This window comes from Hyperoodon ampullatus (genome assembly GCF_949752795.1).
Source record: "Hyperoodon ampullatus genome assembly, chromosome: 2".
Lineage (NCBI taxonomy): Eukaryota > Metazoa > Chordata > Mammalia > Artiodactyla > Ziphiidae > Hyperoodon > Hyperoodon ampullatus.
The window spans coordinates 37,812,650-37,832,319 of NC_136915.1; the positions used below are offsets into that span (position 1 = coordinate 37,812,650).

Sequence of the window (19,670 nt, forward strand, 5' to 3'; positions counted from 1 at the left end):
AGAAAACTCTTCTCCAGAGGCCCTGAGAACCCCAGGTGGGGAAAAAAGAAAAACAAAAAACCTCCACTGACTGACATTTGTGAGTTTCTCAATGAAAAGTCTAGTTGTTGCCTGTTAAAGAAATTTTCAAAAACTGAAGGACACAGCATGGAAGGCTTAGTATAATAACTGAAAAAGACCTGCACCAAGGCATATCATCATACAATTTCAGAAAAGGTTTTCAAAGCATCAAGAGTGAAAAAACAAGCCACAGACAAAGGCACAGAAATCAGAATGATGTCAGATTTCTCAACAGCAACCCTGGGATGCTCAGTCGAGGGAAGCTTGTTCTAACCTGGAATTACACACCCAACCAATCTGACATGAGGTCAGAATACTTTCAGATTTTCAAGGACACAGAAAAAAATTCATTTCTTAGGAAGCTACTGGAGAACGTGCTTCAACAAAATGAGAGAGTAAACCAAGGAAGACGAGGTGGATCCAGGAAATAGGGCAACAGCGAAGACAGGCAAAAGGAAATCCCAGGACAACATTTGTACGCCAAGCTTAGCAAGCAGCCAGTCCAAACTGGAGCAGAAAGATAGAGGTCCTTGGGACAGAGTTCTCCAGGGAGAAGATGGGACTGATCAGTTAGGGGTTGAACATTCAGAAAGATCATTGCTATGTGTTTGGAATATTTGGAAGAAAACAGCTCTAGTACTTAGAAAATTAAACAATTGAAAAAAGAAACAATTATTAACTCCAGGTAAAACCAACTTGTAAGAGAAGGAAAACGTAATAGTAGTTTACAGCTTGAATGAACAGTGTTTATTTACTTGGTCAATAATGTAAACACTAACTATTGATTTAACTATAAATTGTGGAAAACTATATTGTGAGAATGAGGGGAGAAAAATGGGGGTTAGAGGGTGCAAGAGAGCTAATTCCTCAGAATTAGAAATAAACAGTGCCTAAAATTGACAAATCAAATAATAGTAACGTATTAGTTTGCTAGGGCTGCCATGACAAAGTGGCACAGACCAGATGGCTTAAACAACAGAAATTTATTATCTCACCATTCTGTACCTCTGATAAATGTGTCCAAGATCAAGGTGTCACAGGATTGGTTTCTTCTGAGGCCTCTCTCCTTTGCTTGCAGATGGCTGCCTTCTGGTGTCTTCAGATGGCCTTCCCTCTTTATGTGTCTGTGTCCTAATCTCCATTTATAAGGATACCAGTCATGTTGGATTAGGGCCCACCCTGATGACTTCATTTTAACTTAATTACCTCTTTAAAGACCCTATCTCTAAATAGAGTCACATTCTGAGGCACTGGGGATTAGGGCTTGAACATATGGATTTGTTGAATTCAGCCCATAGCAAGTAGTATAAACTCATTATTTGGACAAATAGAAGTAACACCAGAAGAAATAGCCAAAAGAGTTGAAAGTGGTTGCCTCTGGAGTGAGACTGGAGGATGGAAAAGGGGGAAGCAGGCACTATTACTCTTTTACTTTGTCAGGTGGGCAGTGGGGCCTTGAACCCAGCCTGACTCTAAATCTCATGTTCTTCCCCACTACTACGAGATTTGGAGCTCCTCCAGGCCAGGGCAGTGCGGTGCACCTCTTCACACCTCCCTCAGCACCTTGCACAGTGCTTTACTACATATGTATGACTTACAGCTGTATCACTATGACTTTAAAGCTGCCATTTGTCAGTTTTCTTATCTTGTTTAAAAAAAAATGCTGATGGGGAAGACAGGTCCAAGGAAACCTCGAGGGGCCATAATATGGAGCATCCAGCTGAAAGTTTCCCACCCTTGGTGTTCTAGAATTGTTGGGTGCATCTCTGATAGCACTTTGAGTTTTGATCCTAGAAACGGTCCATCCACGGCAGGGGAGGGGCACAGGCTGCTTTCCTGCTGTTGGTGGTGTATCAACCCCTCCTTCCTGGGGTCTAGAACAGCCACTCATCCCCATTTTCTTGAGTCCAGTTTGGCTGTTAAAAGTGGCCACGGCCCCTGTAAGTTATTCTCAGACTTAGGGCTGTAATGTCATTCACAATGATTGATGCCTGATCCCATGAGGGGTTTTGGTCATTTTTATGTTTCGGTTGATCCACAGTTATTCACCTGGCTGTTAAGGCTGACAGGACATTGTAGTTGGCTCCATCCCTGAGGCTACGTGGATGCCCTTCCCGGGAGCACATACCCGGTGTCCTCTGGGGAGCAGTGGAGGTTGGTGTGTATGTCTGTCTGTCTTAGCATGCCTCAATTGCTTCCTGATAAAATTCTGAGAGTTGGGCCCCATCAATATCTCAAATACATGTGAGGAAACGTTAATTTAGAATCAATTTTAAGATGTTTCAGACTGTAAAGTCCTTTTAACTGTATCTCTGGCGAAGATGTAGAAGCACTTTATGGGACTGTAAATTTCATGTTGAACAGTCTTCGTGAAATACACATCTCCCCTACACACAAGCTGTTTTCTCCATATCAATTATGGCCCTGCAAGTAATGTTTCACAAATATCCTGTAAAGCACAGAAAACCCCATGATAATGTGAAATATGACTTTCACTTGTCTGTTAGACAAAAGAATCACACATGCCTCTCTCCCATCAACACTAACATTTGTTATGGATAATAACACTTTCAATCACAACTATTTTTGGAAAGCTGGTTTATTTTAAACCTTCCCTCCCCCACTGAAAACACTCTCCCAAGGACACAGACTCCTACAAACCACAGCCCATTAACTTAACTATGGAATGAGAACTTTTTCTTCCCACTTTGTTTAAAAGTTGTTTTTAAGAGTTATTCTAAAGGCCACAGGTACAAGATTAAGGAGCATTTTACCTTGGCTGATTGGCGTAAGAGGGGCCTGGGTCTCTAAAGGCCCAGTCTCTGATGTTGTGTGAGGTGAGGACTGAGAGAGGCCATGGTTTTAGGCAGCATCTGCATATCACCTGGAGCCTGTGGTCCTTTTAGTTGCGGGCACCAGCAGAGAAGCCAAAGAGCTAAAGATTTATATTGTATATTCTTAATTCCATGACAACACAGCTGGATCCTCCCTGTTCAAGTAGCAGGTGACCAGTCCTAGAGGTGTATTTTGAACGTCACTACATCCATGAGGGTGACAGAGGCTCACCCTGCCTCCAGATGATTGCTGGAAAAGCAAAACTCACAGGGTAACTACAGGCCTTGCATGGTTCTGAATACTTTGGTAACCTGTCTGTTTTCCCTCCTCTGTAGCCAACTTGAGGACTCACTGATCATGACTTCTGTAAAGCAGCAGGCAGCAATTAGCCGGCTCTTGAGTTTTTTACAGGATTGGGACAATGCTGGCAAAGTCGCAAAGAGTCACATCCTCAACAATTTCATTGAAACCAACCAAGGCAAGACTGCCCCTGAGCTGGAACGGGAGTTTTCCCAGGGAGCCAGCTTGTTCCTGGTCCGCTTGACCACCTGGCTTAGACTCACGTATCCTTTGCTGAACAGGAAAACAAATAGGCAACCTTCAAAAGAGAAAAGGAACAAAGATAGTCGAGGGAGCTCTTCTCCTGATTCTCTCTCAGATTTTAGAACAGGACATCTGTGATCAAAATACCATCCCTGAAGTCAAGAACTCCCTCAACATCCTGTCTTCCCAATCTATAAATATATCCTCATTCTCACTGCTAACCGCTCTTGCTCCCATCAGAGCTGGAGTGGGTGTTCCTTGTCCAGGACTAATACTCTGTGTTGCGCTTGAATCCCCTCCCGTCTCCCCAAGGACTTTATTCATTCTCTCCTACAGCCTTCACTTTGGTCTCATTACCAGCTTTTTCATCAGCATGTATGTATGCTCAAATCTCTTCCACCTTAAAATTTTAATTCAGTCCTTGTCTGGAACCTATATTCCACCTTGCTTCTGCCCTTCGTGCGGAAGCCTGTTGAAAAGGCTGTTGACCTTCCCCGCCTCCCTTTCTCCTACACCCACTGCAGCCTGACTTCTATCCCCTCCACTCCACTGACGCAGGTCTTGCCAAGGTTACCAATGCTTTTCTAATTGTGAAACCCAGTGACCACATCCTCAGACCTTATACAGGACCTCTCAGTGCCATTTGTCAGCCAACCATTCCCACTTCTCAAAACATTCTTCCCTGAAACTAATGTAATGTTTATGTCAATTTTACCTCAATAAAAAAAAGAGAGAGAGAAGGAAAGCAAAAAGAAGCACATATAGACCATATCACCACACACACACACACACACACACACACACACTGTCACACACTTCCTGTGGTTTCTGATACCAGCTCTCTTGGTTTTCTCCTTTCTTTCTGTCCATCCTACTCCTCTTCAGCCATGCCTTAAATGTTGGTGTTTGCCAGACTCCAGCCACAGCCCTCTTTTCTGCTTGCTCTCAGCTTCTCCCTAAGTGATCTAGCCACTGTCAGGATGTCAACACCACCTCAGTTTGAGGACTCTCAGATGTGTACCCCGCCCACATTTCTCTGGAATCTGAGTTCCATACCTGTTAACCCAGCTGCCACCTCCACTTGTCTCCCACAGACTCTCACGTTTCTGGCTTGGGAAACTAGGCGAATGGGACATCATTACGTGGGAAGAGAATACAAGGAAAGGAGTGAGTCTAGGGGTAGATAAGTTTGATTTGGGACATGTTGTGTTTGAGGTGCCTGTGCTCAGGAGCCCCAGAAGCAGACTTGGGGCTGAAGACAGATTTGGTCCCCATGATGGTGATAGTTTGAGTCGTGGGTGGATTTCAGGATATTCCTGCTTCGTATGCCCGTAGCACTCCATGGATTCATCTCAGACCCTTTTCTTATGTATTTTTCTCGTTGCCTGAACCCTCTCCCCTTCCCTAAACCTCCTCTTTATTTAACTAATTTCTACTCCATTATTCAGGGCTCAATCCAAGCATCACTTTCTCAGAAAGCCCTTTTCAGAGCCCCAGACTAGCTTAGGTTCCCCTGTTAAATATACCCATGGCACTTCCTCTATTTTAATAGTCATAACATCTTGTTATTACCTGCTTAATATCTCTCTTCCCCCACTGGATTGTAAGCTCTACAAGGGCAGGAATTACATCTGTTCTACTCCTCTCTGTATTTCTAACACCTAACACGTGCCTGGCACATAATGGGTACTTCATACATGTTTGTTGAACAAGGGAATGAATGAACCAGAGACTCTGAAGCTAAACAGAACGAAAGGCTTAGGTAAACACAGCTCTCTCTTCATATAGTTAATCATTGATAAAATTATTAATTAGACTCAGGCCTTGAACACAGTCTGATGGGAATCCACTGAATACATCTCTACATTAACCCCAATATTCTTAGACATTAGTGTGCATAAAAGAGGTTTAAAATGCAGATAACCAGCCTGCCTCCCCACCCCACCACCAGGTTTTGATTTAGTAGATTAAGGGTGGGTCCCTGGACTCTTTATTTTTCTTTTCTTTTTTTAGAATTAATTTATTTATTTTATTGTTTTTTTATTGGAATAAAATTGCTTTACAATGTTGTATTAGTTTCTGCTGTACAATGAAGTGAATCAGCTATATGTATAGCTACATCCCCTCTCTCTTGGACCTCCCTCCCAAGCCCCCCCCCATCCCACCCATCTAGGTCATCACAGAGCACTGAGCTGAGCTCCCTGTGCTGTATAGCAGGTTCCCACTAGCTATCTGGGCCTTTGTTTGTTTGTTTTGTCTTGGCTGCATTGGGTCTTCGTTGCTGCGCACAGGCTTTCTCTAGTTGCGGCAAGCAGGGCTACTCTTCATTGCGGTGTGCAGACTTCTCCTTGCGGTGGCTTCTCCTGCTGTGGAGCACGGGCTCTAGGCGTGCGGGCTCAGTAGTTGCGGCACGCAGGCTCAGTAGTTGTGGCTCATAGGCTCTAGAGTGCAGGCTCAGTAATTGTGGCGCACTGGCTTAGTTGCTCCACGGCATGTGGGATCTTCTCAGACCAGGGCTCGAACCCATGTCCCATGCATTGGCAGGCGGATTCTTAACCATTGTGCCACCAGGGAAGCCCTAGCTATCTGTTTTACACATGGTAGTGTATTGATGTCAAACCTAATCTCCCTATTCGTCCCACCCTCCCCCCCCCCGTGTCCGCATATCCGTTCTCTATATCTATGTCTCTCCTCCTGCCCTACAAATAGGTTCATCTGTACCATTTTTCCAAATTCCACATATATGCGTTAATATACGGTATTTGTTTTTCTCTTTCTGACTTACTTCACTCTGTATGACAGACTCTAGGTCCATCCACATCTCTACAAATGACCCAATCTTGTTCCTTTTTATGGCTGAGTAATATTCCATTGTATATATGTACCACATCTTCTTTATCCATTCATCTATCATTGGACACTTAGGTTGTTTCCATGTCCTGGCTATTGTAAATAGTGCTGCAATGAACATTGGGGTACATGTGTCCTTTTGAATTATGGTTTTCTCAGGGTATATATACACCCAGTAGTGGGATTGCTGGATCATATGGTAGTTCTATTTTTAGTTTTTTAAGGAACCTCCATACTGTTCTCCATAGTGGCTGTATCAATTTAGATTCCCACCAACAGTGCAAAAGGGTTCCCTTTTCTCCACACCCTCTCCAGCATTTATTGTTTGTAGATTTTGATGATGGACATTCTGACCAGTGTGAGGTGATACCTCATTGTAGTTTTGATTTGCATTTCTCTAATAATTAGTGATGTTGAGCATCTTTTCATTTGCCTCTTGGCCATCTGTATGTCAGGACTCTTTAGTTTTCAAAAGAGCCCTGGGTTGACTCTGATGCCCGTGGTCTACAAGTGGTGCTTTGAAAAACATCAGGACATACAATCTGGCTTTGTCCCCATAACTCATGACGCTAACCTCACCAAAATGTTGTTGCTAACTTGACAACATTTTCCACTCAACCAAAGGGTGACATGAGTGAGGCAGTGTCAGATCCTAGCTTTATTTAAAACTTAGATATTTTATTCATCGTGTATTTTTATATTATTTTTTTTCTTTTTTTAATAATGCAGGAAATATTATTTAGTTACTGAGTTTTTTTTTTTTTTTTGGGTACGTGGGCCCCTCACTGTTGTGACCTCTCCCGTTGCGGAGCACAGGCTCCGGACGCGCAGGCTCAGCGGCCATGGCTCACGGGCCCAGCCGCTCTGCGGCATGTGGGATCTTCCCGGACCAGGGCACGAACCCATGTCCCCTGCGTCGGCAGGCAGACTCTCAACCACCTCACCACCAGGGAAGCCCAGTTACTGAGCTTTTGATGCCCCCTTTAATTTCGTACCTGAGGGAATTCCCTGAAAGTCCAGTGGTTAGGACTCCTCGCTTTCACTGCCTAGGACCCGGGTTCAATCCCAGGTCAGAGAACTAAGATCCCACAAGCTACGCAGCCAAAAAAAAAAAAAATTTTCATACCTGAAGCAAGTGAGTCACTCGCCTCACACCCTAGTCCCCGCCCTGCTTGACCACTGCCCTTTCTAAAGCTCTCCTCTCTGGACTTTCCTGGTGGTCCATTGGTTGAGACTCCACATTCCCAATGCAGGGGGCCCGGGTTTGATCCCTGGTCTGGGAACTAGAGCCTGTATCCATGCTGCAACTAAGAGTCAACCTGCCACAACCAAGAAGTCCACACGCCGCAACTAAAAAGATCCCACGTGCAGCAACTAAAGATCCCACACGCCGCAATGAAGATCCCATGTGCCACAACTAAGACCCGGTGCAGCCAAAAAAATAAATTAATTAATTTTAAAAAATAATAAATAAAGCTCTCCTCTTCTCTCCCTTCTCCCATCACTGTTTCTCAGTCACTGTTGCAGGATCTTTCCTACCACCCCTTAAATATTAGTGTTTCTAAGAATTCTGTGTTCAGCCCTCTTCTTTTTTTTTTTTAATTTTATTTATTTATTTATTTTTGGCTGCATTGGGTCTTCGTTGCTGCGTGCAGGCTTTCTCTAGTTGCGGTGAGCTGGGGCGGCTACTTGTTGCGGTGTGAGGGCTTCTCATTGCGGTGGCTTCTCTTGTTGCAGAGCACAGGCTCTAGAGCACTAGGGCTCAGTAGTTGTGGTACACGGGCTTAGTTACTTCGCGGCATGTGGGATCTTCCCGGACCAGGGCTCGAACCCGTGTCCCCTGCATTGGCAGGCGGATTCGTAACCACTGCACCACCAGGGAAGCCCAAGGCCTCTTCTTTTCTTACTCAATTATTGCACTTGTTAACCGAGGCATTGTATCATTCTTCTCCATGTCCTAAGTGCTAATCAGAGCACCCAACATTTAGTGGACACTCAGCCAATGTTTATTAAATAAACCACGCTTTTTTTTTTTTGGCCACGCTGCACGGCTCGTGGGATCTCAGTTCCTGACCAGAGATTGAACCCAGGCCACAGCAGTGAAAGCCCAGAATCCTAACCATTAGGCCACCAGAGAACTCCCAAACCACACTTTTAATATACAGTTGTATATTCAGTTTCTACACCTGGAATTATTCATAATTTCCTAACTTTTTGTGACCTTGTCATACAGGAGAGAAAAGAGACTGGCTGAAGAGACATAGCATTTTGAATCAGTGACTCCCCCCATTTCTCCTCCCCACCCCTCCAGTTACGGTGGATTTTGAAGGAAAACAAATCAATATAGCATCATTATGTTTTGTAAAATTGACTGCCACCTAATCCCACATTAGCTTCAAACCCCTTTTTTAAACTTGAATTTCTAGAACCAATCAGTAAAACTAAAGATTTATATATTATAATAACAAAAATTATTAGTTACCATGTATTGAGTCTTTTTATGCTCTAGGCACTGAACTCTGTGTACCGCACAAATATCTCATTTGGGCCTAACACCAAGCCTAATAGGTATTGGTATCATTCCCCCAACCACCACTTTTTTTTTTCTTGGCCTCACCGCGAGGCATGTGGGATCTTAGTTCCCCGACCAAGGATCGAACCTGCGGCCCCTGCAGTGGAAGCACGGACTCCCAACCACTGGACCACCAGGGAATTCAGTATCATCCCATTTTATAGGTTAGAAAGATGAGCCTTGAAAAGGTTGAATAATTTACTAGCAGGTGGCAGAGATAAGGATTAAAATGGCTGGTCTGGCTCCAAAGCCCATACACCATCCAGGCGACTTCAGTGTATCCCTGCCACAGTCCCACCTCCAACACCATCTGTGTCAATAGCCCACTCCCTCCCTCTGTTTGTCTATAGGCAGGAAGGGCTGACAGTAAGAACCCGGACTCTGAGTTAGGCTGCCTAGGTTCAAATCCCAGTTCCATCAGTTAACTTTGGGACCATGATCAGGTCCTTAAACTGTCTGAGATTGTTTCCTCATGAAGGAAGTGGAAATACTGATAGCACCCACTGCAGGGTGCGCTGAGGGTTAAATGAGACAATGCCAGGGAAGCAGTTAGCACAGTGCCTGGCACACAGTAAATGCTTAGTACTTGTTAACTACTGCTGATATCATGGCAAACTTCTGGAACTAATTGCTGGAAATAATGGGCCAGAAATATGTATAATGAAGTGGTTATGAAAATAAGGCTAGCCTGGGACAGAGGAAAAAGAAGGTGATGAAAGTCGGTCAGCCTCGCTGCTAGCTGAAGAAAAGAGGCACTGAGAAGGCATGGAGGCAGAAATGGGGGCTGGGGTTTCAGAGGAGCTGGGTGGTGGGCTGATAGCCTGGCCCCCAGCTAAAACGGCAACAGGCAGGGGAGCCTGGCTCCAGAGCAAACACTGTTTTTGCAGTAAAGAGCCCTTTCTAATGAGCCAATCTGTCTCTACTTCTATTGGCATCCTGGGAACCAGGGTGCAGCCGAGATAATTTGCCTCATGCACCCTCCCTCCCCAACAAAGCACCATTACCTCCAACCCATTACATTAGCCTTTATCAGTCTTGGAAGCTCTCAGTCATCCTCCATGAGCTGCAATAATTTCAGCTAATTTCTTAAGTGTTCTAAGAGCCTGTGATGTGTTATGAGCCTAGTAATTGTTGACTGGTTCCTTTTCTGTTGTGGCTTGATTTCATACCTTGTATCCGAGCTGATGCGTGCTCTGGGTGCTTTATTACAACGAAGCTTTTTGCAAAAGCTCACATTAAAAAATAACATTAAGTACTGGGGTTGTTTTAAATCAGAGTTTAATTTTTCCACCATCTCCTGTTGTCTTATTAGGAAGACACACAATTCTTCATAAAGATAGTGACCTCCATTATAAAGCTTTGAGCAAGTACAAAGTTGAGAATTAATGATGAAGCAGATTATTTTTAGAGAAGTCCAAGAATGAGGCATAAAGTAATGAACTGGGCTGAGCCCAAGGGTGCAATGGTCATGGCACAGAGAAGCTTCGGAAATTGACCCCCAGCTTTCTGCATGCACCCTCCATTCATCAGCGCCTCTTACTCTCTAGAGAGCATGTCAGAGCCAAAGTGGCTGAACTACCCCATAAGAGCTTCCTGGAGAACCATGAACATGCCTGCCACCACCCCCCATGCCCCTACCCCTTCAACCTAGTGGCCCCTCTCAGATAAAGGATACAATTCAGCTGTTGGTCATCCTGGGCCATAGGTGGTATCAGGGATCAGACACGGGATGGAAAACCACTCTGAAATTCACTCTTTAACTTGTCATACAGCTACATGACTGGCTCACGTTTAGATAAGCTGCTCAGGTCCATTGGCATCTTCTTATCAGCTGTAAGCAGGTGAGTTCTGTTCTAGAGAAATTCTGGGGTCTCAGTTGCCTACCGGGCTTGTGGTATCCTTGACATTCACACCACATTGGACCTTAGCTTCTAGTTATCAGTGGGTACCTAGTAGCCCTCAGGGTGGACCCAGAGGTGGTGGCAGCTGTGGTCCTGGTCTAGTTGCTCCTCCATCCCATGTTCTCCATTGATACTTTGCTAGTCAGCACCCTCTTGGTTGTGAATTACAGAAAATCGACTCATACTGGACCAGGAAAAAGTAGAAATTATTAGACTATTTAACTGAAATGTCCAGAGAGTGGAAATCCATATTTCAGGCCTGACTATATCCAGGGGCTCAAAAAATGTCATCAGTACTTGGTCTCTCCCTCTTTTTCTCCATTTCTCAGTATTTGGTCTATCCTGCTTTTTCTCCATTTCTCAGCTCTGTTTTCCTCTATATTCATAGGCCTCCATGTGTTGTAGTCCTCAGTACTCCAGACATGCATCCTTCTAGCTCAGTCACACCAAAAAGAGAACATGTCTTTCCCAAGCGTTCCCAAGAAAGTCCCAGGTTTTGAGCCTCATTGGACCAACTTAGGTTACATGCCTGGCCCCAAACCAATTACTGCAGCCAGAAGGATGACACACCTTCACCTGCTCACCCTCCCAAAACCACATGGCTCGTGAGTGGTGGAGGGATGATCTCCCATGGGATGGTTGAGGTGCCCTTTCAAGAAGAAGAGACACAGATGCTGGAAATCCAAGCACAGGAAATGGCCATTGTATTTAACTTCCGCATTTCCTTCTGGAAGGAAGAATTTCCAAACTATTATGTCACTTTACCCACGAACATTTCCTGGGTAGGAGGAGTATATGAAGAAAGGTCCTTGAGATCCCTTAGAAAGGTTAGTGTCAAGGAACTTGACAATGTCTTATTTCTACTTTTCTATCCCTCTGGACAGTAATCGATATCTTACAGAATTTCTTGAGGTTGGAGGCGCCCTAACGCTCTTGGAAATACTTGCACTGAAGAAGATCGAGGAGGAGGACAAGAAGGAATCCATCAAGCTACTTCAGGTTATCGCAAACTCTGGCAGGAAGTACAAGGAGCTCATCTGTGAAAGCTATGGTGGGTACCACGTAGAACGAGGGTGTCACTTCTCCTGTCTCCCTGGGGGCCGCCCCCAGCACTGCTAGAGGAAAACGCATCACGAACCTGGTTGCACAGGAAGCGTTCTGTAGAGTGGACTCACTTAGCTCCTGTCCGGATCACCACCGGCAGACCCAGAGTCACAATTTTCTTGATTTATCATTTGCTCAAATCTTTCCATGGTGGTTTTGGAAATACTTCATTTCAAATATATCCTCTTTCGTGCATCCATTCAACAAAGATTGGTTGAGCCATTTATGAATAATTCTAGAAATAAGATTGACCTAAAATCATTGAATATGTGTGCTAGGTATACGCTAAGGTGCTGGGAACACAAAGATGAATAAAATACAGTCCTTGTCCTCAAAGAGCTTACAGTGCCGTGAGAAAAGGAAATAACCCGGTAATTTCAGTATGTCCCACCAAGTGGTCTGCTTGAGGTGTGCACAGGAGATGCCATCCCCCACGCATCCCTCTTTAAAGCACTTCCTTCACTGCTCTTTCGTCATTTCTCCCCCATGGCCTCTCTGAGCCTCGGTGTATTTATCCTAAAAAGGGACCAGCACCTCCCTCTCAGTGTAGTTTCCAGGGCTAAATAAGGCAGTATTTGTCAAAAAACATTTAGTGCTGAGCGCTATCTATGTGTTAGTTATCATACAGCAATCAAAAGTACAAGTTTTATTTGTGCATTTTGCAGAGCCATTTTAAATTTTAAAACAGATTTTGACAAGTTAACATGCCTATGTTGAAACAAAATCCCCCAGCCACCTAGGCACGAGGTGAAAACAGTAGCGATGCAACATGAGAACAGAGCCTCGATTTTGCTTTGACTGGACAGGCCTGGTTAAATACATCTTAATCCTATTACCTCATATTATGTAACCTTGAGTAAGGATTATTTTCATAAACCCCTTCCAATTTAGCATTTCCTCTCTCCTTTGCTCAGGTGTACGATCCATAGCAGAATTTTTGGCAAAGTCTAAGTCAGAAGAGACCCAGAAAGAAGTGCATGTTCTGTTGGATTCTTTGATCCACAGTAATCCCAAGTACCAGAATCAAGTGTACAAAGGTCTAATAGCTTTGCTGCCCTGTGCGTCCCCCAAAGCTCAGCAGCTGTCCCTGCAGACTCTCAGGACTGCCCAGGTGAGCCCAGGCTGCATGCTCCGGTGGTTCTGATTCCAACTCAGTAATCTGACAATTACTTTCCACAGTTGCACTCCATGCAGGCATGAGAAACAGAGCTCAACCTCCCACTGCATGTCTGCTGTTCCATCAGCGTTACTTCCAGAAGGCCAGGGCAGGGCAGAGAGTTCGTGTCTCCCAGCAGAGTGATTTGTCCTGTTTACTTAAGGATCAGAAAGATGTTGGCAGACTTAAAAGTGGTTGAGACAAGCAGCAAGGATGATGAAAGGACCGTAGAAAAGATTAAAGGAGTCAGTTTGGTAGGGAAAGAATCATGGTGCATTTGTAGGCAGCATTTAAGTGAAGAAAGAAGCCAGATCTCCGGTGCTTGGGAAAGCTCCATTTCTCTCATTGTCTTCTGCCTTCCTCTCGGTGCCCTAGAATGCAGCAAAGTCAGCTTTGGGGCATGGCGACCACACGAAGACACCATGTAAGGAGGGAACAGAGGCTCCAAGAGAGGTTTTGAGATGAACCATCAAAAGCTCTCAGTAGTACAGCTCCAGGAAGGGCTGGAGGCAGGGAGGCAGTTAAGAGACCAAAGAGATGATACAGCCTGAACCATGGCAGGAGGAATCGAGGTGACCAGGTTGGACAGACATTTGGGAGGCAGAGTGTATGGGACTTGGGGCAGTAAAAGAAAAGGAGTCAAGAAGACACCAGCTTTGGACTTAGATCACGGGGTGAGTTGTGTGCCACCAAGAGAACAGGAAAAACGGATCTGATTTAGGTTTTGACCCAATAAACTTGATGAGCCTTGGTGGCTCCCAAGTGCCCATCTCAGGAGAGGGCCAAGCTGGTTGCAGAAGATGTAGATGGATGACTTGTGCAAAAAATACTGAACCCTGAGCTCCTCTCCTGTAGAATCTGACAGATTTGGGTGGCCTTTAAGTTCCCCCAGGCAATTCTGATTCCTAGCTCAATTGAGGAATCACTGCTCGGGACATCTAGTAGAGATGCCCACAGGACAGTAGAAAATAAAAGTCTGAGGCTCCAGAGAGAGATCCGAGATGAAGATGGCAGTTTGGAGTTCATGAACAGAGAAGTGATATCCAAAAGAGTCAATAAGACTCTTAATAAGTCAATAAGATCCCCCAGGTAGAATACACCAAGTACAAAGAGAAGGAACACTGCCAACACTTAAGAGATGAGCTGAGGAAGAAGATCAGCAAAACATCTGATTATCATTATTGTTTCCAGTTTCCATTTATTAAGTGCCTCCTACATGCCAGGCACTGTGCTCAGGGCTTGCTTACACTGTTTCTTTTAGTCTTCACAGTGGCTGATGGAGACAGGTATTATCATCCTCATTTTAAAGGTGATGCTAACGAGCCTTAGGAGGGTGTTCGGTGACTTATTCAAGGCCACACACTAAGTAGAAGATATATACCAAGTGAACATTAAAATCCAACTCTAACTCCAAAGTCCTTATTCTTTCCATATACCACTCTGCCTCCTTGAAAAAGAATGATGGCGGGGGGTGGGCGTGGGGGTGGGATGAACTGGGAGACTGGGATTGACATGTATACACTGATGTGTATAAAATGGATGACTAATAAGAAAAAGTAAATAAATAAAAAATAAACATTAAAAAAGAAAAAGAATGATAAGCCATAAAAGGAGAAGAGGAAAACACAGGGCTGTGAAAAATAAGGGAAAAGAGTTTCAAGAAGAAGGACATGGACTTCCCTGGTGATGCAGTGGTTAAGAATCCACCTGCCAATGCAGGGAACATGGGTTCGATCCCTGGTCCGGGAAGATCCCACATGCCGAGGAGCAACTAAGCCCTTGCACCACAACTACTGAAGCCCTGGCACCTAGAGCCTGTGCTCCCCAACAAGAGAAGCCACCGCAATGAGTAGGCCCTGCTCTCCACAACTAGAGAAAGCCCATGCACAGCAACGAAGACCCAACACAGCCAAAAATTAATTAATTAATTAATTAATTAATTTTGAAAAAATAAAAGAAGAAGGACATGATCAGTTGGCTCAAATACAGCAGAGAGATTCAGTGCAGGTAGAACAGAAAGCTGAGCTCAGCAGGAAAAGTTTTGGTGAATTAGGGGACTGTCCGATGGCAGGAAAAATTAAATTACAGCCACCTGTCAAAGAATGCATGGAGGATGAAGAAGTAGCTTCCCCTGGGAAGCTTAGGTGTAAAGGGGGAAAGAGCAGTAGCAAGAGGAGACAGAGTTGAAGGACGGTTGCTTTCAATCTGGGTGATCTTGAGAATGTTTAATGCCAAAAGACAGGAGCCAGTGCACGGGTAGAAGACACAGACAGGAGGGTTGCCTGATTAGGTGAGATCCTGAGAGAGAGAAGATTTAGGATTTTGGATGAGTTCCACTCTCTCCAGCCTGTGCCTGTCTTTCCTGCAGCCAAGATAGCTGACTTGTCCCTGCACCTCTAGCAGTGGCCAGCTAGCCTCCACTGAGTGCCTCCTGAGCCAGAGGGTTCAGTGGCAACCTCGGCAGAGTCTCTGGAGATTCCTGGCTGCCCATCTCCGCCCCTCCTCTCCAGAAGAAATTAACTTCGGACTTCCCTGCTGGCGCAGTGGTTGGGAATCCGCCTGCCAAATGCAGGGGACACGGGTTCGATCCCTGGTCCTGGAGGATCCCGCGTGCCACAACTGCTGGGCCTGTGCGCCTGGAGCCCGTGCTCCGTAGCTGGGGAGGCCACCGCGGTGGCAGGCCCACGCACCACGGCGAGGAGTGGCCCCCGCTCACCACAACTAGAGAGGGCCCACGTGCAGCAACGAAGACCCAACACAGGCAAAATAATTAATTAATTAATTTTTAAAAAGAGAGAGAGAGACCTCTCCCTCCTTACTGGTATGCAAAAAATTGAGTATAATGTTAAAAAAAAAAAAAAGAAATTAACCTCTCGGGTGCGGGGCCAGGGCCCAGTGACTCACTGCTGCCCCCCTGTCCCCATTCAGCTAAGGCTGCCCGGCTGTTTGAAGTCAGCTTTTCACGTCTCCCAGGTGGACTAGATGGAAAGGAAAGAGTAACCACCTTGTCCTGCTGTCTTTCTTGCCAGTCGATCATCGGGACGACACACCCTGGCATTGTGGACTGCGTGCTGAGGGTGCTGCGCACTATGCACCTTGAAGTCCAGTATGAAGGTAGGGGAGGCGGCCGGGTCTGCTCCAGATGGCACAGGGTCGCCATGAGAACTAGGCAGCTTTGCTCTGAGACGTTTTCTCCTTTTCACAAAGAGCCTTATTGAGTGTCCTAGACAGCCTCGGCAGACGGAAGGTGCTGGCTCTGTGCCGATGGGCAAGTTATTCAGAAAACGACAGTCACATTCTGTGCCTGGAATCAGCCACGTGCTCTAGCAGTTGTCAGAATGTGCCTGGGTCCAGAGCTGGCTCTGGTTCCCAGACTTATGTGGCACTTCCCCTCCAAACAAAAATCACCCTGAGGACTGTTCTTCTAAGAAACTAGATTGGGTAATGGTAGTATTAATACGTTTTCATTTATTGAGTATGCCTATGTGCCAGCCACTTTCCATGCATTGCTCCATTTAATTCTCAAAATAACCACAAGAGTATAGATTCTGGTACATATTAGGTATTCAAATGTTCAAATGAATGAATGGTAGGGGTTGGCATTTTTATGTTTTTCAAGCTAAAGCACTGAAGCACAGAGAGATTAAGTATGCTTCCCAAAGTTACACAGCTGACCAGATTCAAACCAGATCTGTCTGACTGCAAAGCCTATGCTTTTAACATGCAGCACATGGCAGGTGTTTCCAGGATGTTATTTCCTTCCCTGCTCTTACGATGGTTCAGAGAAGGGAGATTCTGTTTTCAACAGGAGAGATCAAGGAAGCGTTCTCTGGGAAGGTGGTATTTGAGCTGAGCCTTGAAAAATGGGAAGGTAGAAAGCAGAGAAGGGCATTCTGGAAAGGGGAATGGTGCAAAGGAAGGCCCAGACACAGAGAAGTACAAGATGTGTCTGGGGAGTGGTATGGAGATCATTTGGTGGAGGTTTGGTAGCGGTCTCGGTCTAGGAAGACCTAGGAAGGTAGGCCAGGACCAGATCATGGAGCACCTTGAATGTCAGATGGAATAGCAGGCCAGAGCCACAGGGAGACTTTAGGCTGGAGTTGTTCAGAAAACAAAATGGAATGTGCTGATCTAGCACGATAGAGAGGCCCCAGGAAGAGAGAGGAAGGACAGGACTGGGGAGCGCCTGGGTGTGGAGAGTGAGATGGCACATGAAGGGGGAATGGGCCTAGCCGAGGAGGCCAGGGCAAGGAGACCCATAAGGCAGGAAGGGTCTGGGTGGCACTACATATCGGGACTTCTGTGCCCAGGATGACAGGCTGAGCCCCAGGTCCAGGAAGCCTAGGAGGGTCAGAGGGAGGAGGCCGGTACCAGGGTTAAGGTATACAAGTGAGACCCTGGGGATCAGCAAAGGCCTGGCGCTTACTCCCAGCCTAGATTGTTTTTTGGAGGCAGTGTTGAGATTGAATGCCCACCTTATCTTTCCTTCAGCAGCGCTGTCAACTTTGTATTTGTTTGACCCCTGTGGGGGTACATGGACTCCTGTGTTGGGAAGTAATGCTATGTTGGAATTGGTTACCAGCTGGAGCAGAGCCTCTTAGCTGGGGAGGAGCTGCCAGGTGGAGTGGTAGAGGCACCTAAGTCAAGGTCAGGCCCAGCAGCAGAGAGTTGTTGCTGGCATTGGAGCAAGGGGGTGAGCTGGCGGTGGAATCATGTCAGGAGGCTTAATCAAACAACCCCGAGGAGACTAGATTGGGTGGCGCTGTGACTTCCCTCCCCTCACCCCACTTCCACATGGCAAAGTGACCATTCCGCCACTTCCCCCCTTAAGCATTTCTTCTCTGAGGGCTTCCCTGACCTGCCTTCACCCCTGCCCAAATGTCAGCCTCCTTCCTTTTTACCATCTTGCTCCCTCCTCCCCACCAGCACCTGCCTCCATTGAAGCAGTTATCTCCAGAATGGTAACTGCCCTTTACATAGACTGTGCACAGTTTCCGTGCAGCTCTCATAGTTTTTGTCCTTATACCCCCAGCACAGTCCCCAGCGTATGTTAGGTCCTCAGTAGGTGTTTGTTGAGTGCGTGAGGGAGGGAGGGAGTCCTGCACATGCACACTGTATTAGTGACTACTTGCCTAAATGCCTTCCCCTCTGAGCAGCTTCAGGGCAGGGACGGGGTCTGATTCATCTCTTTTTCCAGCTCAGGGCCTGGCATATAAAGGGTGGTGTGCAGTAGAAGTTTGTTGAATAAATTTATGAAAAAATGGCTTTGCTTCAGTTTCGCTGATGAAGTCCTCCAGAGTTGAACTGGCCCAGCTTCTTCCCATATCAGGCCCAATCTAGAGTCCTGCTGCGTTTATTACGTAACAACTGACTCTGGCAGAGGCAGCAGGAGCATGAATTGTCACTGCCTTTTTGGTTTGATGTCTGCTGGTGTGAAACTGTGCACCTCAAAATAATTTCGGATAAGCCAGACTCGTAACAGGGGTACAAGAAATGTCTGTTGAATGAAAGAATTATTCTTTTTTACCGGGCACTTCAAAATAGCCTTCGTGTCCCTGGGAATATAGAGCATGCATGTGCATTGATCGTCCACCAGGGGGAACTATTTCACACGATTGGTGGAGTGGAAGTTAAGGGCAAGAATATGGTTCTCAGTTTTCACGGCAACTCCTCCAAAGGCAGGAGAGGGAAAGTCTGACAGGTCTTAGGTGGGGCCTAACACTGATGACCGGAGGGGATCAGAGATGAATTTCTCTGAGTTTGAGGACACCAAATTGCAAGACCAAGGTGGAGCCCCCCCAGGATGGTGGCAACATCAGGGGGAGCCAGTGATATAGCTGAAGGGACTAAGCTTTATAAGGGCTTGTTTTCTAAAAACAAGTATTAATTGAACATCTGTGGTGTGCCAAGTGCTGTGCCAAGTACTAGGGTTTTGTCTGTGTTTGTTTGTATTTGAGGAGAAAAAGGAATGGTTTGGAAGGAGGAAGTTACCGAGGCCGTGCTCTCTACCCTGTGTGCTGCATGGGGCGGGGGACGACATCCTTCCCTGAGAAGGCTCCAGGGAAAGTGGATTCTCAGGGGGAGTCCCGTGAAAACAGGCGGTGGAGAGGTTCGGTGGGCCTGGTGACCCTTTCTCTCGCAGTGGGCGTCTGTGATGGAGGAGCCAGGAGACGACCTCACCTCCTTTTCCACTGAGACCTTCCCCCCTCCAAACCTACCAACCTGACTGGCCTGTCACCCACCTCCTCTACTCTCTTTCCCATTACAACAGAGTGTCCCTACTCCCATCACAGGCCACCTCCTTGACCCCAAGTTCCCCTCCAGCTCCTCATTTTTCCATTTTCTTCCATCATATTGGGAATAAAATTTGAAATACCTAGTTTTTTCAGCCCAGATGGCTAAGTGGAAGCTGTGCATCTTAAGTGACTCTTTACTTTCTGAGAGTTCTTAGGGCCAAGGCACAAGGTTCGGAGGAGGAAAAGGAGAAGGAAGGTAGGAGATGATAAGGCTCTTGAGCAGAGGTGGGGGGGTATTCTGGCTACCTATTTCTTATAACAAGTCACCCCAGTTTTAGTGTTGTAAAACTATCACTATTTTATTCTCACATATTATGTAGGTCAGGAATTTGAACATGACACAGCAGAGATGG

General features: G+C 46.0%; 1 protein-coding gene across 1 annotated transcript in view; it reads left to right on the top strand.

The window, feature by feature from the left end:
* Positions 1-3,252: 3,252 nt before the first annotated feature.
* ARMH1 (armadillo like helical domain containing 1) overlaps positions 3,253-19,670 on the top strand; it is a gene marked incomplete at both ends in the record, with an annotated part of 32,949 nt that continues 16,531 nt past the window's right edge. Inside the window, 5 exons of the mRNA XM_079720682.1 lie at positions 3,253-3,458; positions 10,633-10,701; positions 11,646-11,812; positions 12,780-12,976; positions 16,051-16,135. Coding sequence (XP_079576808.1) covers positions 3,253-3,458; positions 10,633-10,701; positions 11,646-11,812; positions 12,780-12,976; positions 16,051-16,135 — 724 coding nt within the window. The remainder of the gene's footprint in view (positions 3,459-10,632; positions 10,702-11,645; positions 11,813-12,779; positions 12,977-16,050; positions 16,136-19,670) is intronic.